This window comes from Sceloporus occidentalis, unplaced genomic scaffold (assembly GCF_023333645.1).
Source record: "Sceloporus occidentalis isolate IW3139 unplaced genomic scaffold, rSceOcc1.0.p SCAF_6, whole genome shotgun sequence".
Classification (NCBI taxonomy): Eukaryota; Metazoa; Chordata; class Lepidosauria; order Squamata; family Phrynosomatidae; genus Sceloporus; species Sceloporus occidentalis.
Window position 1 is genome coordinate 80717094 of NW_028316986.1, and position 24746 is coordinate 80741839.

General features: G+C 38.6%; 1 protein-coding gene across 1 annotated transcript in view; it reads left to right on the top strand.

Moving 5' to 3' along the window:
- SYNE1 (spectrin repeat containing nuclear envelope protein 1) overlaps positions 1-24746 on the top strand; it is a 437342-nt gene that overhangs the window by 318300 nt on the left and 94296 nt on the right. The window contains exons 109-121 of the mRNA XM_089530176.1: positions 540-671; positions 2676-2872; positions 3809-3941; positions 4391-4573; positions 5160-5309; positions 5839-6015; positions 7743-7898; positions 15554-15709; positions 16173-16343; positions 17419-17552; positions 18364-18568; positions 19670-19852; positions 24139-24285. Of these exons, the coding sequence (XP_089386302.1) occupies positions 540-671; positions 2676-2872; positions 3809-3941; positions 4391-4573; positions 5160-5309; positions 5839-6015; positions 7743-7898; positions 15554-15709; positions 16173-16343; positions 17419-17552; positions 18364-18568; positions 19670-19852; positions 24139-24285 (2124 nt within the window). The remainder of the gene's footprint in view (positions 1-539; positions 672-2675; positions 2873-3808; positions 3942-4390; positions 4574-5159; positions 5310-5838; positions 6016-7742; positions 7899-15553; positions 15710-16172; positions 16344-17418; positions 17553-18363; positions 18569-19669; positions 19853-24138; positions 24286-24746) is intronic.

Here is a 24746-nt window from a genome sequence, read left to right on the forward strand (position 1 = left end):
CTGCCTCCAGGGGAGCCTGCCAGCTTCCTGCTTCTGCCTTGAGCTTATTCGTTCACATTATTAATATGCAACTATTACAAAATTCAAAAAAGTCTTAAATCTGAAACACTCAAGCATTTTGGATAAGGTATACTCAACTAGTATTATACATAATAGAGCACAAAACAGTTTTCAGCAAACAGGTCATATGGAGCTTTATCTTGACATCCACTTTAAAGTTAAATATTGACCTGCTCAAAATCAACACAATGGACTCAACAGGCTTTTTTCCCTGTTCCTTAGACGATACTGTCCATGTTATAGCTGCCTTTCCCACCCCTGAACTCAGGAGATTTTGCCTGCAAATCTTGTAATGTTTATTTTATCTAACCAAAGTATTACTTTCTGCAAGAGACATGCATTCATGTCGCACTAGATGCCTGCTGTATACATGATACATATGTGGTGCCTAGTTTCAGCCAGTTTAGATCTGGGTAGTAGTCTTTTGGAAGGCACTGCAAAACCAGTTCATCTTTTACACTTATAAATATGTTTTACAGACTTGGACACATCTGGAAGAGGATTATCAGGAGCTCATAAGGCAGCTGGAAAGTGTTGAAACTAGCATTCCTGGTGTTGGTTTGGTAGAGGAGTCTGAGGAGAGGCTTGCAGATCGCATTACACTATATCAGGTAATACTGGTGATTATCTGTTACTGTTTTATTGTCATGCTATAGATGGCATCTATCTTTTCTTAGTGATTATGCACTGTCTTGTACTGTGGGCAGTTTCATACATGGTAGAGGTTTTGCAACTCTTCTCTACCTCCTCCAACAGAAATTAAGTCCCAAGTCCCAGTGACAGAACTTTTGCTATTAGTGGAATATGGAGGGGCTGAAAAATGTCTTTTCCTAAGTACCCACTAGTGTATTTTGTTGCAGTCAGCTTAATGGAGAGTGATAATGAAAGGAGAACTGCACTAAAAATAAAGCAAATTTAAAATGTATTGAAATGACAAACAAGAAGGTGAAAAGTAATAGATGACTGTAAAAACTGAATAATATAAAATACATTGTGGTAATAGCAATAATAAAATCTGTCTAAGTGCTCTGAAGTGATCGGATTCTGTCTTGTCTCAGAAGCTAAACAGGATTAATACTTAGAAGGGAGAATGCCAGGGAATACCAGATGCGGTTGGCTATATTCAGAATAAGACAAGGGCAAACCTTTTCTTAACAAATTTTCCAGTCAAACCCTATCATAGGTTTGTCATATGTCAGAGTCAATTTGAAGGCACATAATGAGAACAATAGTGGTGAAGAAGAAGATGATGATGATGATGATGATGATGATGATGATGATGATACAATCACTAAAGCATAATTACTGCCAGTGTGTCTACCATAAAGCAGACTTATTAAAATGGTTACAGTATTGTTGTTGTTATTATTATTATTATCTTAGAATATGTATACCCAGGCAAAAATGAATTGTTAATTAAACAGTTCCCTATCCTTAATCTTGCAATCTAAAAAGCTAGGGCACACAAGGAAAAAGAGGAAGCAGTGAGAGAAAGGATTAAGACCAAGCAGAGGTTGGCTGCTCTTGTCTTTGTCAGAGGCTGGCAATTGAATGGAAGGAAGACCTCTCGCCAGCCTTTGTGCCTTTATTCTTGTTCACAACACTCCAACACACAGAGAATGTAGTTCTACTTCTTGTTTGCTTCTCATAGGCAACTGAGTGACCACTGTACAAACAGAAGGTTGAACTAAAGAAACTTTTAGCCTTTAGCTGGGGGGCTCCTGTTAACCTCTTGGGCATGTGGGATATCTCAGGACTTTCTGTATCCCATGCTGTTTCACATATACATGAAACTGCTAAGAGAATTAGCCTGGTGTTTTAGGGTCCAATACCATCAGTCTGGGGATGGCACTCAACTCTGCTGATTTCTACTTCAATCCAAGGGAGATGTTTCAAGTTCTAAATCAGTGCCAGTTACCCGTAAAGGACTGGATTAAGGCAAAGAAATTGAAACTTGATACAGACAAGAGAGACATGCAGAACTCTTTCCTAGAGGTACTGAGTTTGGCCATGTTGACACATGCCTTGGTTTCATCCCATTTGGGTTACTGCAATGCACTCTGTATAGGGTTGCCTTTGAAGAATGTTGGGAAGCTTCAGCTATTCCAAAGAGCTGCAGTCAGGTTATTAACTGGGGGTTGGTTATAAGAAGCACATAACTCCCTTCTTGCAACTCTATTAGCTACCATCCAATTTCTAGATACAATTCAAATTTGTGGTTATAAAGCCTCATACGGCCCGGGTCCAGGTTATTTGGTGGACTGTACTGTCCAGTAGGAACCTGCCCATGTTTTAATCACCTGGGGAGACCCTTCTCTCTGAAGGAGGTGGAGGAGAGAGGGAATGTTGCAGGAAAACAACATCTAGTACAAATCAGCTAAAAAACCTGAACACCTTTCACTGAAAAGTTGCCTGTCATCTCTTTCCCATAGCTCCCAACTGCCTGCAGGAAAATTAAATGGATTTTTCTCAACACCTGTCAGAACAGGAAAAATCAAAAATTACCATCCCCAGTGTGGACTGGGACAAATGTTTTTGTTGGTGGTGGTGGCGATTCAACAACAATGTGGTGTTGAGTCATACTCTTCTTTCTTTCCTTTCCTTTTTCATTACAGCATCTTAAAACTAGCCTGACTGAATATCAGCCCAAACTTTACCAAGTATTGGATGATGGGAAAAGATTACTGTTCTCTGTTACCTGTTCAGAACTGGAAGCTCAACTAAACCAGCTAGGAGAACATTGGTTAAATAATACTAGTAAGGTCACCAAGGAGCTGCATAGGCTGGAAACCATACTTAAACACTGGACAAGGTAGTGCTAATTGAAACGGTGTCTTACCTGCTCACTGTATTACAGTATATTTCATCAACCAGATTTTGTCTTTTAAACTTTATCTTTTTCATTTGAATCTTTGAGAACATCCCTTGGAAATGAATCCTGTTTGTTTCAAATAGGTTGAAGTGCCCTAAATTGGTTAGAATTCACTGCATCTCCAAAGCAGACAGTTTTGCTTCCAGTGCTATTTATTACGATAATTGTAAACATTTCAAGCAAACATACACATACATGTCTATAACATTTTTCACTACCTAAATAGGCCTGTTTTCCGGGAAAGGTGGGATATAAGTCAAATAAAGAGATAAATAAAAAGCTTGTTTAATTACTTCCTAATGTACACTGCCACAACATTATGACAGTGTTTTGAAATACTTCATCAGCTCTGTAGGCTGGATTCCATTTGGGATAACCACTGGAACAGTGGGTACCCAGCAGGCTTGGGGCTGCATTTGGGAAGGGAGGGTTACATAATTATACTATGCTAGTGTAATTCTGCAAGCACAACATTTGAGATTGAGTCCATAGATGGTTCTGTGTATCCTGTTCAGTTACTGAAGCATAATTTGGAGTAGCAAGCAAGCACCATATTCTGTTTTACTTTTTAAAATGTGAGGCTTTCAAATTAGCAATTTAAGTGTGCTAAGTTACAACCCTGTAGAAGGCACTGATAAACAATAGTTTCCAAGATGCACTTTTAAAAAAATGGGCTTCTGTAACAAGAAATGTGTGTATTTAAGCGGTTCTGTGCAAATGATTACATGACTTGATAGAAAAATAATTTGCAATCCACCATCTGTTTAAATTAACATAAGCTTTTTTAATAATATAAGAGAAATGATTTTGTCATAACACATCAGTATTGCTGGATATTTGAAACTGGTGCAAAACCCTTCTTTATTGTTCTCATAGATATCAAAGTGAATCTACTGAGCTTATTCATTGGCTCCAGTCAGCAATGGAGCGTCTGGAGTTTTGGACCCAGCAATCTGTTACAGTACCCCAAGAACTTGAAATGGTTCGAGATCACTTGAATGCCTTTTTGGTAAGTCTGAATAGAAATCTAAGGCATCTTTGTATCTTTTACTGATAATTGGAGACCCCCTTTCATAGCAATATCGTAATCATTGTTTCAGTAATGAGAAAGAGATGGATTAGTTCCTCCTTCTGGCCTGAAAAGTCAGGGCCCTTTTGTTACAAAAAAAAACCCCCAGTTGAAACCTATACTGTGTACAATGTATCAATATGTTTTTGTTTCCATTTTATTAACCAGCAAAACAGATTTGTAATCAGAACTATTGTGTTATTTTTCAGAATAAATAGATTTGCTTTTGTGTTCTATAAAACTCTTACTGCAATACTGTTCTTATTAAAAATTTCCAAAATATAATAATTCATTTCTAAAGGCATGTTAATTAATTTTAAATAAAAATTACTCTCTTGTTGTTAAACTTTGATATAGTGATTAGTTATAACAAATTATAATCTTTTCAGGAATTTTCAAAAGAGATTGAAGCCAAATCATCACAGAAGTCCACTGTTTTGAGCACTGGAAATCAACTTCTTCGGCTAAAGAAAGTGGATATTGCATCTTTGCGAGCAGGCTTGTCACAGATTGACAATCAGTGGACAGAGTTGCTCACACAGGTTCCTGTAGTACAAGAAAAACTGCACCAGGTAGGCAAATGCTGGTTGCTATATTTTAAGTCAGTATTATCTTCCAATCACAGTATATTAAATTGTAATTGAAGAACAATTATGTGTGACTTGACCAACTGGAATGTACACTTTTTTTATAAAAAAATGGAGTTCCAGCCCCCCTAGTCTGTTTAAATTAATCGTATTGTTTTTAATTTTAAATTGTTTTGCACTACTAAAATTGATTTTATTTGTATGATGTACTTAGATCATATGATATGGGTAGAATATACATATTTAAATAAAAATAAAATTAAAAGAGAAACAATGTAATGTAGCATAAAAAGAAATGATAACTAAGCATTAACAAAGCATCATTAGTATATTTCCAATTATAGTTATCCAATTTTGGTAAGTTCTGTTGTGGTGTAGAATATTCAGATGGGTAACAAACATGCCAACTAAGTGATCATTTTCTCTTTCAGTATGATTTTTTTTATTTATTCAGAAACTTCCTTTTGCCATGGTAAAACTAAAGAACCTGTACAGCATGATGTAATTAGAAAAGGAGCTGTTCTTTCACATATCTTGAAATTTAGGTGAAACCATTTTTAATTATTTGCAGCTTCAAATGGACAAGCTTCCTTCTCGACATGCCATCACAGAAGTCATGAGTTGGATTTTACTGATGGAAAACATAATTGCTGAGGATGAAGAAAATATAAAAAATGTAGTAGGACACAAAGCTATTCAGGATTATCTTCAGAAATATAAGGTAACTAATAGGATGCTTTGAGACTATATGAAATATCAGCCCACAGATATGTTGAGCAAAATTTCAGAACTATATTTGAAAGTTTCAATACACTCATGAATTAAAATGTGAATGATTGAATTATGTTACCAGTCCAGATAACATTACTGTAAAAATTCCAAATGCTCCTAATGGAAGTGAAGGAAATGTTTATACTAATGTCAGTAGATACTGGTTTGAAACTTGAAAGCATTGCTGGAAGCTGCAAGATAAAAGAGGAATTGGTCATCATTACCAAATCTTAACAATTAGATTATCTTTTAGAATCTTAGAAGGTTTTCTTCAACAAGTTTTCTTCAAAGAGAAGCTATATTTCCACACTGTATTATTTATATGTTATAAAAAAGCTTGATGTTGTAGTAGTAGTTTCATATTTAAAAATAAACAAATAATTGGCTAGAGGAACTGCATTGGGGGGGGGGGGGCAGAAGACTGATCTTTTCTGTCTTTATTTCTTTCCTTCCTTCCTTCCTTTGATTCTTTTTATTAGGGCTTTAAGATTGACATAAACTGCAAACAATTAACCGTGGACTTTGTGAATCAATCAGTACTGCAGATTAGTAGTCAGGATGTGGAAAGTAAACGCAGTGACAAGACTGATTTTGCAGAACAACTTGGGGTGATGAACAGACGCTGGCAAGTTCTCCAAGGTCTTATAACAGAAAAGGTAATGAAAAAAGTTTTATATGTTTGTTAGAATTAATGGAGGAGATATTTATGCATTATCAGACCATGGAGATGTTATTTTTCATTCTCTGATTGAATTCATACATTGGCCTAAAGGTAGTTGCTAGTCCCACTTGGACCCTGAATCAATTACTTATTGCTAAATTAGCAGTTAAGTAAATCTGATTGATTCAGTGGATCTACTTTATTTGGAATTAGTAACTTCATTTAGGCTGATGTTCACCTCTAAGGAGGTCTCTTTCCTGAGCTGAATTGCTGCCAATAAGTGTCAGTTAACTTTATTAATTGTGGTATGTTACATTAATGAAAATAGTGGATAAGAATGTAAAACTGATTATATTTTACTTCCTTATATAGAAAATTGTGCAGTCAAATACCATATATACTCGACTATAAGTTGACTTCATGTATAAGTCAATGTAAGGTTTTGGAGCCAAAATTATGGATTTTGCCATTACCTATGGATAGGTCAAAGGTAAAACTTGGAGGCTCCATTAGTGTGTGTATGTGTGCATGCAGCAAGAGAGACTTTCATTGAGGTTTTTTGCTTCAACATTCAGTTTTCGTTTCAGAGGGGCTCAGGCAGGAGAGGGACTCTTAAACAAACAGCAATATCAATCAGTCACCCAGGACTCTTTGCTTGTCTCAAGAGACAATGAAACTCTCTCTCCATGAGGGAATCTGAAAGAGCTGCTGTCATATTACAATAGTGATCTGTAAATAATTCAACCTGGGATTTTGGGGTCAATTTTTCGTCATAAATTTTTAGACTTATAGACAAGTATATACGGTTTATAATATTTGATGAATGTTAAAAACATTTAAATACTGCTTGAGGAATTCTGGAAGTTTTAGTCAAAAAATATCCATTTCAGATAACAATAAACTGTGGTTAATTAAAACAAAAATGAAAATTGATATCTCCTGAAGTCCATATGACAGCAAAACAAGGAAAGTACATAGCTCTGGAGGGAGGCTGGGCTTATTTCAATTACAAATAAACCAGATCCTATCATAGCTTTCAAAAGCCACCAATGAGTTCATAAACCACCAATAGATTTGTCAGGGTGAAACATTTTCTTGTAACCATGTGCAGCTTTTCCATCAGTTTTTAATTTATATAAAGTATTATTATTATTATTATTATTATTAGGCAGAAAACAACAACAATTAACATACACAACACATCAGTTAAAATACATCACTTAAAATACACATCAATTTAAAAGGACATGCATACAGTTTAAAAGGACAAGATATACCCATATTAAAACAATCCACATTTTAAATTCCCAGTTTAAAAATCATCTGGGTAAGCCTGATAGAAGGGACTGATCTTGAATGCTGTTTTGAATTCAGACAGCATATACAGCTACTGAATCTCTTCCAGCAGTTCATTCCACATTCTAGGGGTGGCTGAAGAAAAAGTCCTCTGGCTGACAGTTGCCAACCTAGTCTTGGCTGACTGGAGTAAACCTCCGCCAGAGGATCTGAGTGTACAGGGCAGATAATATGGAAGAAGGCAATCCTGTGGGTAACCTGGACCCAAACCATGCAGGGATTTAATAACCAATGCTTTGTACCTTGCCTGGAAACTAATTGATAAACACTACATTTTATGAAATCGTTGTAGTGACATGATTAGTTGAATTATTTCTTATAAGGAATATATAAGTATGTGTGCATGTGTGTTTATCTCTTTTTTAGATTCAGTTGCTGGAAGGTTTTCTGGAATCTTGGACAGAATATGAAAATAGTGTCCAATGCCTGAAAACTTGGTTTGATGCTCAGGAGAAGAGGCTTAAGGAACAACGGAGAATTGGAGACCAGGCTTCAGTTCAAAATGCTTTGAAAGACTGTCAGGTAACAAAAGCAACAACATCAGAATTATACAGCAATGCAAATAGAACAGAGCTAACTCTAAATTATATAGTGAGAAAGGAGATGGCAGATTTTTCTTAAACATCCCTATATGAATGCTACTTTATGAATAGTAGTGGTGCTAATACAAAAGTATAATAGCAGTGTTAATACAAAAAGAAAAAAAGGGGTTTGGTCTCTTTAAAGCAGTGGTGGTGAACCTATGGCATGTGTGCTCTCTCTGGCCCACAGAGCTCTCTCTGTTGGCAAGAGTGCCTGTTCCTCCTCTTCCATCCCCTTCCCTTGTCTTTAACTGGTTTTGGGAAGCCAGTTAAAGGAATGAGAGAGCAGGGGAGAGAAGGAGCAGGTGCACGCCTGTGCCTCTTCCCCCCTCTTCTCCTGACCCTTTAACTGGCTACCTGAAGCCAGTTAAAAGCAGAGGAGGATGCTGGAAGGAGCAGAGCAGGTGTGCACCTGTTCCTTCCACCACCAACTACCCCCCCCCCCCAGTCTGGTGCCTTTAACTGGTTCCCCAGGCCCAGTTAAAGGCAGGGGAGGGCGCTGGAAGGAGTGGAACAGGCATATGCCTGAACCTTCTCCCCCCCCCCCCCCCCATTCCGTGCCTTTAACTGGCTCCCAGAGCTAGTTAGGCACAGGAGGGCAGGGGTTGCCCTTGCCATCCTTTGAGGCTAAGAGATTGTGACTTGTGTTGGTGGTGCCTTCAAGTCGTTTCCAACTTATGGCAACCCTAAGGTGCAACTATTAAGGTGTTTTCCTGACAAGTTTTATCAGAGGGGGGTTTGCTATTGCTAGCCTGAGGCTGAGAGAGTTTGCCTTGGTTTCTCCCCCAGATGCCCCACCCCATGGAAGTCCTGCCCCTGGAAGACAGAAGTCCCATCCCCCCCAGCACCGGGTAATACCTGGTGTGGGAATGCCACTGAGTCTGGGCTCTCAGTCTCTAAAAGTTTGCCATCACTGCTTTGTTTTCTACTAGCTTTCTTTCATTCTTTTTAAACAAGGACTAATAGTTTATTTTTATTTTTGCCCTCTTCCCCCCCCCCCCCTATTTTTTGGATACTCATGAAGCCCATTCTTTTTATTTCTAGCTTGGCATCATTTACATGAGAGCCATCATGGTATAGTGGTATAGACTGCCAGGCCATCTGTCCAAGACAAATATTGGTGCTGCATTTTACAAGTAATGCTAAGTGCTGTCTAGACTTAGCCCCTCTTCTTCCTTTTATCATTGCTTTGTGTCCATGAACTATGAATTGTTAAGGTTCATGTACTTGCTCTTTTGGCCTAGCTATCATTCTATAACTCAATATGTCAATAGATCATCTGGATCACTCCCTTGCTTTTATTAAATTATATAATTTCTTGGCTTTGATTTAAATTCCAGACCACCCAGACATCCCATAGATCTCTTCTGACCTTCTCATGTAAGCCATTAGATAGAGATTAATGTTTTCTGTTCTTGGGGAAACTCCCCCCCCCCCCCCCGACTACATTTTGAATTCTGCTTTAGCCTTTTGCTGCTGAATGAAAAAGGCACATTATTTTATAAAAGTAAGCAAAATAAAATGTTTCAGCTACTTGTGTCTATAAGAGTGACTAACACTTTCAATTTGAAACTTTAACTGTTCCTGATTAGTTTGTAAAAATAACATTCTGAGGAAACACTTGTTTGGAAGAATGTAACATTCTAGATTTTGTTGAACTAATTTTATTGTCAAACCTCTACTTATCAAAATGTTATTATTGATTACTTTGGGCAGAATCCAGTGATGGAGGTCTGCTGCCAGAGATACATACTATATATACTCAACTATACGCTAACCTCATGTATAAGTCAAGGTCAGGTTTTGAGGCCAAAGTAATGGATTTTGCCATGACCCGTGGATAGGTCGAGGGTAAAACTTGGAGGCTCCTTCAGTGAGTGTATTTGTATGTATGGTAAAAGAGACTCTCATTGAGGCTTTTCTTCATCCTTTCAGCTTTCATTTCAGCCAGATGTGAGGACAGGAGAGGGACTCTTAAACAAACAGCAATATCAATCAATCACATAGGACTCTTTCTGCTTGGCTCTTTTATGCTAAACTTCTCTCCACACTGCCTGGGGAAATCTGAGAGCTGCTATCACATTTCCATAGTGACCTGTAAATAAGACCTGGAATTTTGGGGTCAATTTTGGGGCATAATTTTTACACTTATAGACAAGTACAGATGGTAATTTAGCAAAAGCAAACAGAATGCTTCCCTGTTCCCACTGTACTCCAAATTCTGCATTGACAAGTGCTTGGAAACTCTATGGAAGTAGTTTTCTGCCAGCTCAAAAGTCAGCAGAAGAAATGGGGGATTAAGGAATTTCTATTGTGCCAACACAATATTGGATTTTTTCTAATTTTAAATTATTATTTTAACTTGGATGTTGAAATAATAAAAAGTAAAACAGAGTCAATTTGTGCTAATGCTGAGCTGCAACAGAGGGGGTTAGTTGTGGTGTCACACATGCATGCATATGTTAATGCAGATGTTATGTTTTCATACTGCAGTGTCTACAAGGAAATGCACATTTGGTTGTGCATGCCATTGTCCCTGTTGTCTAGTCAATGCAGATGTGTTCCTTCCCTCGTGTCAGCCGGCACTACCTGTGGACAAATTTTAAATAAATGAATGTGCAAGGCATGAAAAAGTAGAATATGAGGAGTTGAGTGCTTCTTCCTACCGTCCTTTCTCCCTGTCCACAATGGCAATTTTCAATCAAACCACATTAAAATTCAATAAAGTGCTAGGCTGCACTAATTTTCATTTCAAACAGTATATCAGTGATATGCAGCAGTGTCTCAATGATTACTGTAGGGATATCTATTGATATAAAGTTTTAGAATTTATTTTTTTCTGATGAAGTTTTTCTGTTAAGTTTCAAGATTTTCTTCCTGATGAAACATTCAGTACAAATTTATTGGGGTGCTGTACACTCATTGAAATTGTAGGTATGAATGTATTTATTTACACAGAAATATTATTTTCTCCACTAAAACATTTTTTTCTACACAGAAACTGTTGTTTTCCATACAAATGAACCGTGTGTAAATTTTGTGCAGGATAAGCTACCAATGACAGCATTTTCTGTACAAGAAATAATATTTCTTTGCAGAAATAATGTTCTATTTGCAGAACATGTTGTTTTCTGCAGAAAACAAACATGCACATTTTTATACAGAATAGGTCCCAAACTGTGAAGATTCTTGTCAATCCAAGATTTCCTTCTCATCAGCATTTCCCAACACTTGAAAAACATGAGGGGAGAGGTTGACCATTTTTCAAATATTTCTGAATTTTCTTTCCATCCCTAATGGCACAGGAAGATAAACAAAATCCTCTGCCTCTGAGCAGCGTATTTCTCCAGTGCCCTACTTCCTTCATGGTAATTGTGCCCATGGCTTTCCCCTTCTGCCACCACCACTTGGTTACTTACACTGCCATAGTGTGGTGATGTCATTGGATAATCCACATAGGTCATCATAACCAGTGCTCTTTAATGGTAGACATATGAGAGCATGGCAACAAGAAAACAAAGGAGAGAAATGATGCATTTCAACAGTATGAAATGTGCTGAATGCCAAATAGCCTGAAAGCAGGTGGCAACACGTTGTGGGCAATAACCCTAATTCATCTACACAGTTAAGTACTTCAAAGCTATTGACTTCAAAAGAATTTGGATGGGCACAACTTCCTCTGAGTTGTGCCTTAATTTTGTTACCTCCATTCAGCTAAAGCAAAATGGGTTGTGTAATAAAATGTTTTTGCTTTAATTTAGCAACCAAGTGGCATATAGCAAACATCCAAAGGTTAATGAAATTATGGGTCACAGTGGGCCAAAGGCCTCCTCACATATACTGGCAAAGCTTTGATCTTTTTAAAATGGAATAATTTTTCTTTGTCTTTATACATTCCAGTATAATTGGAATCAAAAGTTAAAGTTAAAGTTAATACCTGTTCTAACAGAGATCCAATTTTCCTTAGACAGTTAAGGACAATCTCATTTTCTACAATAAATCAGAAGCAAGTATCATAATCCAATTGAGTTATGAGACTGGAAGGATAAAAATCTTTCCTTTCTAATATTTTTGACTTTGGCTGTTTTTTTCCTCATATGATTTCAGTCCAATAATATTGAAAGCATTTTAGTCGTCAGTGGGGGAAAAAAACATTGAATGGCAGTCCTCTATAAACTTATGCTGGAACTAAGTGAGGATTAGTTGTGATGATACATATGCATAGCGTTGCACTTTTAATTTGTATTAAAATCTGCTGGGAGATTTCTCATTTGCACTTGTTGAATCTTTATCTTGCTATGAAAACACTGAAATTCTGGACCATGCCAACCACTATCATGTCAGGATGCATAGGGAAGCCATTGAAATCCACAAACACCTGGACAATTTCAACAGGAAAGAGGAAACCCTTAAAGTAAACAAGGTTTGGCTACCAGTCCTGAAAAATAGGAAGATCAAGACTCAACAAATGCAAATGAGAAACCTCCCAGGGCCAGGGGTTTCCCAGCAGACAATGAGCACTAATCAAGCAGACACTAATTCTCTTTTGCATACCCTTCCACCCTGAGGCCTGCCATCAGCAACAGAACAATACACACACAAATCACTCCTGCCTTTCCAGGTCACACATTATATATACCCAACTCCTTTCAAGGCAAGCATTCTCTGAAGATGCCAGCCACAGATGCTGGTGAAACGTCAAGAAGAAACTCTTCTAGAACATGGCCACATAGCCCGAAAACCCCACAAAAAACACCTGAGACTGTTCATTCAACTGTCAAACAGCTATTTCTTTAAAAACACAATCCTCCCCTTCCATTCTCCAGTCTTCCAAATGCCTTCTAAGGCACGTTACAGACTGACCAAAAGCGGGCGGTCTGCCGCCGCCATCATTAGCTGCGCCGAGAAGCCCCAGTGGCCAGACCGCGAGGCTTCCTGGCGCAGCTAAAAAGCGCCGAAATGGTGCTTCTTCTTGGCACCCGGAAGTGGTGCCATGAGGCGTGAGTTGCACACTCACGGCATCACTTCCGCTGTGCCACGTCGACGCTGTGCGTCCGAGACGTAAAGATGGCAACGCCCATGTGGACGGGCGCCGCCATTTACTATGTGCTCCGTGCGTACTAGGGACGAGGCCGGTTAGGAAGGTAAGACCCTTCCTAACCCTAGCACGCCCCTTTCTAACCCTAGTACGCGCAGAGCGCGTACTAAATGGCCGTTTGTAATGCGCCTAAGACTCCTGATGTTTAGGTAGATCCTTGCAGTTCTTGCAATTTGAATCCACTGATTCATGTCCTAGTATCTGGAGCAGAAGGAAACAAGCTGACCCTATCTTTTACATATTTTTTCAGATAATTAGAAATGGTTATCATGTCATCTCTCAGTCTTCTCTTCTCTGGGTTAAAGATATCCAGTTCCCTAAGCTACTCCTGGGACCCTGTCATACACTTTACTGCACACCGCACTGCCCTCAAGCTGGCCCCATTCCATTGCCCGGCACCAGGCCATTCCTATTCAGTGCTTAGGCATGTCCTTTTACTCTGACGGAAGCTTTCCATTTGAGAAAAAGGACACATCTCAGCACTGAATGGGAATGGCCTGGTGCTGGGCGATGAAATGGGGCCGGCTTGAGGACAGTGCGGTGTGCAGTAAAATCTGTTTTCCATCGGCTGCTCGCATCCCCACCTGTGCCCAGAACTCTGACAAAAGTGTGTGCGATAAGGTCCCTGGTAAGGTATGATTTCCAGATTTTTTACATCTTAGTAATCCACCTCTGGATAGGTTCCCTGGATATGTACTGGGCATAACATTCCAGGTGAGCTGTGACCAAGGCAGAATACAATGGTTCTATTGCTTCATTTGATGTGGATGTTATATGCAGCCTACAATTACATTAGCTTTGTGGGCTGCCATATGACACTGTTGATTCCTGTTGCTTGTGGTCTTCCAGGCCCCTTAAATCCTATTTAAATGTACTGTTGCCAAGACAGGTGTCAGTCATCCTATACTTGTGCATTTCAATTTTTTCTACCTAAACATAGAACTTTATATTTATCTCTGTTGAGATTTATTTTGTTAGTTTTGGCCTAGTTTTCCAATCTGTTAAGGACATTCTCAAACCTAATTCTGATTTCTGGAGTAGTAGCTACCACTTCTAATTTGTTAAGTGTTTTCAGGGATGAAAAAATGGTTGGGGGATTTATTAAAAATGTCCCCCTAAAAACCTCAAGCCTTCTCCTTTTCACATTGTATATCATGCTGGCTAGCAGCTATTGCTTCCCTTACCTATTAATATTTCAGTACCATCTCTTAAGTTAATTTTTACAGGGGATGTTTTCCCCCCTTCAGTAAGTAATCCTAGTTCATCAAGGGCAATGTGATAAATCCAGCTGTGTCTTGTTCACAGATGAGCTTGTGATCTAGTGGACAGCTTCACTATTCAAAGAGAAAGGAGGCAATTTAGGTCTCTTGTGGCCCTTGATTCCCCCGCTCCAGAGTACTCATGCACATACACAACTAAACACACCCCATAAATACAACAAAAGCTACCTAGATTATTGGAGGCAAATGAAAGATTTGGAGATAGACTGGCATATCCTTTTATAATACCAAACGTCTCTGCTAGATCAATTTCTCTTTTGTAAATGGAAAGAATCTTTCCATTCCCGAATAGACACCATTCAATAAAAAGGGGATCTTTGACAACTCACTCTTTAGTATGCAAAGGGATCGTGTAGCACTTTTGAGACTAACTGAAATAAAGAAGTTGTTAGGCTGAGCTTTCATAGACTTCAGCCTACTTCGTCAGATGCATGTTTGGAGTGGAGAACCCAGAGACAGACCTATATAAGCCATTTGTATGTGAGAATGAATCTGAGGAAGTAGGCTGAAGTCTTCAAAAGCTCATGCTACCAATTTTTCTTTGTTGTTTTAAAGGTGCTACAAGATCATTTTACATGCTGATTTTCCAGACTAACACAGCTATACCTTTGAACATCACTCTTTAGCCAATAAAGTTTGGCTACTTGCTAAAATGAATGGAGGCAAATAAAGCCACTGGCTTGTCTTATTACAAGATCTCCGGGATTTGAATCAGTGATCATTTCATGTGTGAAATCAGCAGAAGACTGTGAAGAATTATGTCTTTTAGAGAAAACCAACATTAGTGTAGACTCAAATCCCATTCACAAAACAGCCTTGAATAGATCGCTACATCTTAATATTTGCTTCATATCTTTATTAAGATAGGAATAGTGAGCTACATCAGCCACATTATTTTTGCTAGGAAATGTTTTTGCCTATTAAAGCTTCAGTGCTGTAACCACTTAAATTGGAAATGATCCTCTCTGTTCCTGCTTCTGAGTACACTCTGTTCCTCTTCTGATGGCACTGTAAATTTTCTATCAATATTATTATCATTTCAATAAAGGATGGTGATAATAAGACACTGGAAATTATTGGTGGTGAATTCTGCTCTTCAAGAATTTTCAACCTGTTTTAGCACTATTGCTGATAATGTCTCCATTAACTGTAATGGTGAAAATATGCAATAAAATCAAATGCCATGGGAATATGTTTCGTTTGTTTGTTTTGTTTTAGGAACTTGAAGAGCAAATAAAAGCAAAGGAAAAAGAAGTTGAAAAAGTAGAACAGAGTGGGCTTTTTCTGATACAAAATAAAAAAGAAGACGTCTGTGTTGTTGTCATGGATACCCTGCAAAAATTAAACCATTCTTGGGCAAGTTTGGACCACATGGTAAGCACGTTTGGCTGTACAAATGAAAAGAGGAATTGTACACAACATTATGTCATGTGCAAAATAGTGAAATCTTTTTGCTAGAAACTGTGTTTATCCATAGTTCTTACAGATTTTTGGTTTAAAGTAAAATATTCCTTGAAATATAAAGCAATAATGTGTTCTTGTTCAGGTAAAGTCTATCAAAATTCATTCTGTAGCTTACAACCCTGCAAAATGCAATGTTATCAATAAACTAAGCAGTTTTAGTGTACCAATCAAAATAAATGCAAAAAAAGAGCCATGAAACGTCTGGAAAGTGAACATACTGTCTAATTTCATTTTTCATGAGGCTTACACTTATGGGAAAATACAATAGCATTTGAAATGTTGACCTTTTGTTTAAAGTGATTTAAATTAGACAGCGAATGGCATTCATACCTTTAATATTTATTACACTTTGGTTTTGTTTCATTTTGATCAGGTTGGCCAACTTAAAATATTGTTGCAATCTGTCCTTGATCAGTGGAGCATTTACAAAGCAGCTTATGAAGAACTGAATAGCTACCTGATGGAAGCCAGATATTCTCTCTCTCGTTTTCATCTCCTTACAGGTTCTTTGGAAGCAGTGAAAGTCCAAGTAGACAACTTTCAGGTAAGATGTGAGCACCAAAGCATATCAAAAATTAAGGAATTTTGGGCAGCACTGCAAGAGAACTAACTGTAGTTGTTATTGCTATTATTGCTGCTGACATGCATTTCTATCCTGCCCTTTTCCCATTAGTAGAACTCAAGGCAACTTAAAGCTTATTAAAATAACTATACATAAAAAATACAAAACAAATCATTATGTGTGTGTTTTTTAAAAAACATATACAGCTAAAATTCATTAGAAGACAATTTTAAAAAAGCAATGCCTTATAATAACGCGTGCATTTTGTGATGCTATGGGGGATGGGACTGTGGTCATTCTCTCCTTCTACTTGGATATATAGAAGATACACATCTTTGTTCAGAGCAGAATGTTAATATATTTGTGCTATGGCAGTACACCTGATATTACATGTTTTGTATTTTTGCTATATTTTGGTCCTGGCCATGTGCCGTAATAAATTTTTAAAAAGCAGAAAAATAGCATGTCATTAAAAACTCATTACAGTTTCTCCCCTGCTTGAGCCCCAGTGGTGCAGTGGTTAAATGCCTGTAGTGCAGCCACTCACTTACAAACCACAAGGTTGTGAGTTCAGTCCCAGCCAGGGGCTGAGGGTTGATTCAGCCATGCATCCTTCCAAGGTCATTGAAATGAGTACCCAGGTTATTGGAGGCAATTAGCTCACAGTTGTAAACCTCTTAGAGACTGCTAAGTGCAGTATGAAGTGTTATATAAATGAAGCTGCTATTTCTAGCTGCTATTGCTTCACTAACATCATTTTGACTTATAGTGGCCCTGAGGTGAACCTATCAAAATTTGTTCAAAGGGGGTTTGCCATTGCTTCTGAGGTAGTGGGTTTCTTGGCTGAATAGTGGATTTGAAGCTTGTTTCCCAAAATGCTGTTCTAACACTCAGATCACTACACCATATTGACTCTCCATTTCATCATTTTAGTGCCTGCTAATTGACTAAGAAATCTGGCCTTGAAAATAAGCTTTAAAATGGGTCTTACTACTTTGGTATTCTAATAAATTACAAATTTCTTTCTGCTTTTTTGTTTTGTTTTGTTTTGGTTTAGAACTTGCAGGATGAATTGGAAAAACAAGACCATCGCTTACAGAAATTTGGATCAGTGACAAATCAGTTATTGAAAGAGTGTCACCCACCTGTTACAGAAGCACTTAACAACACTTTGAAAGAAATGAACCTGAGGTATGATGCTACTCTCAAATGTATTTTTAAATAAATATTTATTAAATAAATAAAATCTATAATACAAATCTATTTTATTCTAAATAGAACCAAAATTATTTCAGCCAGTATAAAAAAGACAAATATCATTTTTGTCACTGTGTTTCAAGACAAAAAGGATAGTTTTAGAGAGTGTATGACATCGATATACAAAAAAATAGATACACATATACAATTATATTACAATTCTAAGTATATGTTTTAAAATAAATATGTTGGATATTAGCATGTAGAGCACACCATGATGCTTCCAACCTTTTTTTATTTTATTTTTTTGCTAGATGGTGATGATGATTATATTTATTTATATCCCATCCTTTCCCCAAAACTGGGACTCAGAGTAGCTAGTGGGTAGTTTGTTGTTTTATTTTGCTTTTTTGTCTTTGACATGAAAGAAGCATCCAAATTATGGCCAGCAATAGAGTACCTCCTATGCAGCCCTTTAGTTCTTATTCCCAAGTATTTATTAGGAATGATGCATTCTTTTTACATATTTTTCATATATGTTCACTTGATTGCTTTTCTGTGGAAATTTTAAAAAAATAGATTGCCACAGAAGATGAAGATTGGTTTCCAAGAATATTATAATGATAAATTTATGTAGTTTAACTTTCGCCAAACACTTTCTGTGAGAAATAACTAAGCTGACTTGTTGTTCATCCTGATATTCTGAGATTATGGTTGAGTGATTCCCTAAAAGTCATTCTACGGTCCTTTCTCTTTTCTTCCTGTCAACTGTTTTGTATCATAATTCATTTGTTAAAATCACCAGGTGGAACAATCTTCTAGAAGAGATTGCTGAGCATTTGCACTCCAGTAAGGGGCTACTTCAACTCTGGCAAAAGTACAAAAACTATTATATGCAGTGTTCTTCTACTGTTCAACAGTACGAGGATCGAACAAATGAACTTTTGAAGGCTGCATCCAACAAGGAAATTACTGATGATGAAGTGACTGCCTGGATTCATGATTGTAATGTGAGTAAAATAAACTAAAGGCTGCATAATTATTGCATAACACAGAATGACAATAAATGTTCCTGAATCTAAACATGTAAAAAAAAAAAAAGCCTACCTGAATGACCTGTCCAATTTGAGGGAATTTGGGAGAAGGATGTGAGGAAGACATTGCTCTGTGTACATTACTCTTTCTGTTGGTGGTTGCCAAGCCATGCATTTACAGAGTGAGCAGGTTTTGCATCGATTGTAATGTCCCTCACAAATGTAGCACTTTATTTTTTCCCTTTGGAAAGTCATAGCAGATCCTGTTTCCCACAAGCTGTAAAAAGGAATTTATATATCCAGTTGTGAATATATATAAAAGTCTGTGAAAACAGCTACACTCTTCTGACACCTTGTGGGAGCTGGACAGTGCATGCACATGAGAGTTCATAGATAAAGTGCTTGGGGTGTACTTTGATTCCTACCTCACTGTGCTCAGAGTATTTGGTTGTTTCTTTCCATGTGAACCCATCCCTGAATTTAATAATTATGTACATCCAGGGTGGACAACAGTGAGAAGCTAGAGGGCTGAAATACCACCACTAGGAGATCTTGGAGAGTTGTGCAAAAAAAAAAAAAAAAAAAAAAAAGGCAAAGGAATTTTGCCCCAAAATGCCACCCAATGCCCTGTAGAGGCTGTGGGTAGAATGTCAACATGTTTTTGGCCCCCACTGGGCCATTTTAGGTTGTGGAGAAGCCATTTTTCAAAACAGAATTGATTAGAAGTCACTTCCAGCTTACTTCTTTTTTTAAAAAGTCCTTTCTTTGGACTAAAATGACCAGTGAACCCAAAACATGGCAAAACTTTTTCCAAGAGGGCATGGGGAATTAATAAGAGGGTTTTTGTTTTGTTTTGTTTTTTGTTTTAAGATTATTATTTTTTACTTTTTTAAACCTTCAAGGGCTAAACCCTAGTGGCTACAAAAATGACTCTGGGGTCCACATGAGGCCTATGGTCACACTTTGTTCACCATAGAAATCGCCCCTCAGAAGCTAGTTGTATGCTGATCAGTATGACATATTTGAATGTTTGCAGCAGTTCTGTTCCACTGTTTCTAATAAATGCAATTTCTACAGGACCTCCTTAAAGGGATGAAGACTGTGCAAGATTCTCTGTTTGTTCTGCATGAACTGGGGGAACAGCTGAAGCAACAGGTGGATCCTTCTGCTGCTGCAGCCATCCAGTCTGGTCAGCTGTCTCTAAACCAGAATATATCTTCTTTAGAACAGTCTCTCAGCAGGCAGAAGTCCACATTGCAGGTAGGGATCCCATTCTTGCCTCTTATCCTATCATTTTAACTCCCTCCTTCCAAAAACCTTCAATTATTCACCAGTACTTAACTGATATATTTTAGGAGCTGTCATACTGTCACATTTTTAGCATGCTAACTCAAGCTATGATTTGTTCAAAAGAGACTGGCTCTCACAGAAAAAGCATTCCTTCTTAACACATGATTGCAATGCCATTTTATAACCATCATATTGATGGTTATAAAATGGCATCTGAAGATGCCAGCCACAGATGCAGGTGAAACATCAGGAATAAACTCTTCTAGAAAATGGCCACATAGCCCCCCAAAAACCACAAAAAAAAATTCATGATTGTTTGATAAGTTCCTTTACAACATTTTGCTGGAATCCTGTTGGGAGAATTCAGCAGCATAAAAAAATTGTACAAGGGGTTGAACTTTTTCATAGGTTTGGACCAGTTGTTGGACAAGCACATACATTGACCTATCTCTCAATTTTAGCTTTATGGGTTGAGAGTAAATTGACTGTTGCTTGGCTCAGTAACATGGTACCACTGTCTGATTAGTTGGACAGACTAATGTGATCCAGCATAACTACCCTACATATGTTTACAATATGGTTTCAGGCCTGACTAAGAAACAGAGACAGTCTTGGTAGTTTTGGTGGATGACCCACACAGGGAACTGGACAGGGTCTGTGTGTCCCTGTTAGTTCTGCTGAATATGTCAGTAGCTTTTGATACCATGAACCATGGTATCCTTTTTGGGCATTTCACTGGGAGGGAGGAACTGTTTTACAGTGGCTCCATACCTTCCTGGAGGAGCAAACCCAGAAGGTGGTGCTGCAGGACTCCTACTAGACCACATGGTTCTGTTTTGTCCCCTGGGCTATTCAGCATATACATGAAACTGCTGAGAGAAATTGTCCTGAGTTTTGCAATGTGGTGCCATCAGTATGAATAACACCCAACTCTACTGCTCCTTTCCATCCTAATACAAGGAGGCTCTCTTGCTCCAAAACCAGTGTTTATCATCAGTAGTGAGCTGCATGCGAGCAAACAAATTGAAACTTAATCCAGGCAAGACAGAGGTGCTTCTGGTCAGTCAAAAGGCAGATCAGAGAATAAGTATTCAGCCTGTGTTAGATGGGGTTATAATCCCCCTGAAGAAGCAGTTTGCAGTTTGGGTATACTCCTGAACTCAGCTTTGAACCTGGAGGACCAGGTTTCTGCAGTGACCAGGAGTGCTTTTGCACATTTAAAGCTTGTTCGCCAACTGTGTCTGTTCCTTGAGATGATGAATTTGGCCATGGTGGTACATGCCTTAGTTAGATCCTGTTAGGAGAACTGTAATACACTCAAGGCTGCTTTTGAGGAATGTTTGGAAACTTCAGCTGGTCCAAAGAGCTGCAGCCAGGCAGTTACTGGGGCAGCTTACAGTGACCATACAATATTTCTGCTGAAACAGTACTACTGACTGACAGTTTGTTTCTGGGCTCAATTCAAAGCCCGGGTTATCACCTATAAAACCCTATATGCCTCAGGTCCAGGCTGTTTGGCAGACTGTATCATCATCTATGAGCTGGCCTAGGAGAGGCCTTCTCTCAGTCCCACCACCATTGTAAACATGGTTGGTGGGGACATGAGAGAGGGCCTTCTTGATGGCTGCACCTAGACTCTGGAACTCCCCAGGGAAACCAGAATGGCCCCTTCCTTGTTCTTCCAGATGAGGCATTTTTATTCAGACAGGCTTTTAAAACAGAAAGTGGTGATGTTTTAATTGTACTGTTTTAAGTGCTTTTGTCCAGGACCACCAGTGGATAATGAAATCCATGGATGCTCAAGTCCCATTAAATACAATGGCCTTATATAAAATGGCAAAATCAAGGTTTGCTATTTGGAATGTATACTTTTATTGAATATTTTCAAGCCGTGGGTGCTTGAATCCATGGATAAAAAGTCTATTGATAAGGATGGCCGACTGCACAACAACAGCAATAATAACAAATCAACCTGAAAATATATAGGAGTTTAGTCACTATAAAGAATGATGCTTGAATAACTATATCTGACCACCTTTTACCCTTTCACTAGAATTACCAAACTATGGATAAATTGTCACATGGCAGGAGAACTGTGATAAAATGTGTACAGTCTATCTCTGTAGGTATTTATATCACCTGTTCCTTTGTGTCCGGGTTGTAGCTATGGCCCTTGAATGGTTTTGTATCACAGCTCCTGTTATCTCTTACTAGGGATAGCCTAGCTGGGAATGATGGCAATTTTAGGCCAAAAGCACCTAGAGACCTATAGTTGCCCATATCTGTTTTATGTAGTTCCTTGAGTTGTCTAGTGAACCAGTAAAGCAAAACAAAATTCTCTTTCTTTCTACATAACCCTAACATGTTAGTGATAGCTATCAGGTAAAGCAGGGGTGAGCAACAGCTATGGGGGACTATTCCCCACCACCACCACCAAACACATAGAGAGTGAACTGGTGTGCTGAAGAACACCAGAAATGATGTCGTACAACTTGTACTTCTCATTTTGAGGCACCTTTTAACTGGAGAAAAGCATTTAGAGGGGGTGTTTGGTGAGGATAGGAGGCGAATTGCCACATTTGCAAGCAATTTTGGTGATAAAGTTGAAGGTTTTCATGGCCAGCATCCATAGTTTTTATGTGGATTTTTCAGGCCATGTAACCATGTTCTATAAGAGTTTATTCCTGATGTTTCACCAACATCTTTGGCTGGCATCTTCAGAGAATGCTGGCATGGAAGAGAGTTGTGTAGGTGTGTGCACACACACATAAAAGCTTACCACACAGGTCTTCAGGGCCATTCTCAGAACGGCCCGGCAGGAAACGGAACGAGTGGGGGACGGATTTTACTGCACACTCCAGTCCCTCACTCGTTCCGTTCCCCCTCTCTTCTGTTCCCATTCCATTCCAGAGGGAACGCTTTTTGAGAACTGTTCTGAACAGTTCTCAAAAATTCCCCCCTCTGGAACGGATTGAGAATGGAAGAGAGGGGGAACGGAAAGAATAAGGGACTGGTGTGTGCGGTAAAATCCGTCCCCCACTCATTCCTGCTCCTTCCGTTCCGTTCTCAGAACGGACCAAGAGGAATAGTGTGGTAAGCTTCATACATACTGTATGACCCTGAGAAGGGAGGAGTGATTTCCATGTTAATCTGTGTATTGTTCTGTTGTTGATGGCAAAGCCTCAGGGTGGGAGGATATACAAACAGACACTAATCCTCTTTGCATATCCTCCCACCCTGAGGCCTTGCCATCAACAACAGAACAATACACAGATTAACATGGAAATCACTCCTCCCTACTCAGGGTCACACACAGTGTGTGTGTGTGTGTGTCCAACTTTCTTCCATGCCAGCCCCAGATGCTGGTGAAATGTCAGGAATAAACTCTTCTAGAACATGGTCACATAGCCTGAAAAACCCACAAAAAACCAAATTTGGTGCTCTTTGGGTAAAATCTCCCAAAATGGAGGGTTCTGGGGAGATGCTAAGGGGCCACAAAGTGTGTGCCTTGTGGACTCTGTGTGACTTGTGACTTGCAGTTTCTCCACCCTGAAGGTAAAGTCATGGTGATGAAAAGGAGGCAACACAGAACATTTCACGTGGGGTTAGATGTTTATTCATTGTGTATCATCAGTTAAAAAAATGTATATCATAGTTTATGAGCAGGCAAAGGGATCTTGTAGCACTTTTGAGACTAACTGAGAGAAAGAATTTGGGAGTATAAGCTTTCCCAGACTTAAGTCTCCATCACCAGATGCATACAATGAATTGCCTAGGAACAGATCTCTATAGCTATTAATGATCTTGTTGCATGTGTAAATAGCAATAGAAATGCAAAACTTGTGGCTGTGATTATGAGGTGATAGATTTAGTTTTAAGAATGGTGGTTTGTGGGACAAAGGAAGAAAGATGTTGCCTAAAGCCAAGGTGATTAGAAAACCATATGAATGCTGGAAGGAGTTATTGGAATGTAGTATGATGCCGACTGGGAACCTGAAAGTAGATGTGATGAACTGGTCAAAAAGGTCCACATGAGGCTCTGGTATTAATTACTATTATAATATGTGTAGTGTGCCAGGATACAAAACAGATGACAGGCAGTTCACTCCATGCATCTGAAGTAGACTTAACTCTATGAAACCCTATGCTACCAACTTCTCTCTCTCTCTCTGTTAATCTCAAAGGCACTACAAGATCCCTTTGCACACTGATCCAGACTAACATGGTTATTGCTTTTTTTAAAATAAACCCCACAGGCTGGAGTTCAAGACTACCAGACATTTACAAAGAGCTTAGGAGGACTAGAGGGCTGGATAACACAAGCTGGTGAAGTACTTAAAGCACAAGACCCAAGCCATTCATCTGACCTATGCATAATCCGTAATAGGATGGAAGATCTAAAAGTGAGTGAAAAAGGAAAAACCTGGATTTTTAACTTTAAAAATTCACGACACAATAAATCCTTCAATTGAGGATTTCACTCTTATTGATGCAGCTGCAATCCAGTAGAAGAGTCTAGACATATTGATCAGGCAAGCCCGTGTATTGGTTCTCTTGCTGTTCAGGGCGGTATAGCCAATCAGTAACTGTGCATTTGCCAATACTGCTATCTTCAAGTTAGAATTCCTTCTCCCTTCCTTTATATATCTCACAGCATAACTACTACTAGCAAAATGCTTCACTAGACCATCTCAGTTATAGACTGCTAAATATTGTCATAGACTCAAAATAAGTGGAGAAGTCTTGTAGGTCATATAGTTCAATATTCTGCTTGATACAGGAATTTCAGAGCTAGTGCCTGCTCAACAGATAGCTATCCAGGTTTTGCTTGAGCATCTCCAGTGAAAGAGCCAGCAACCAATTG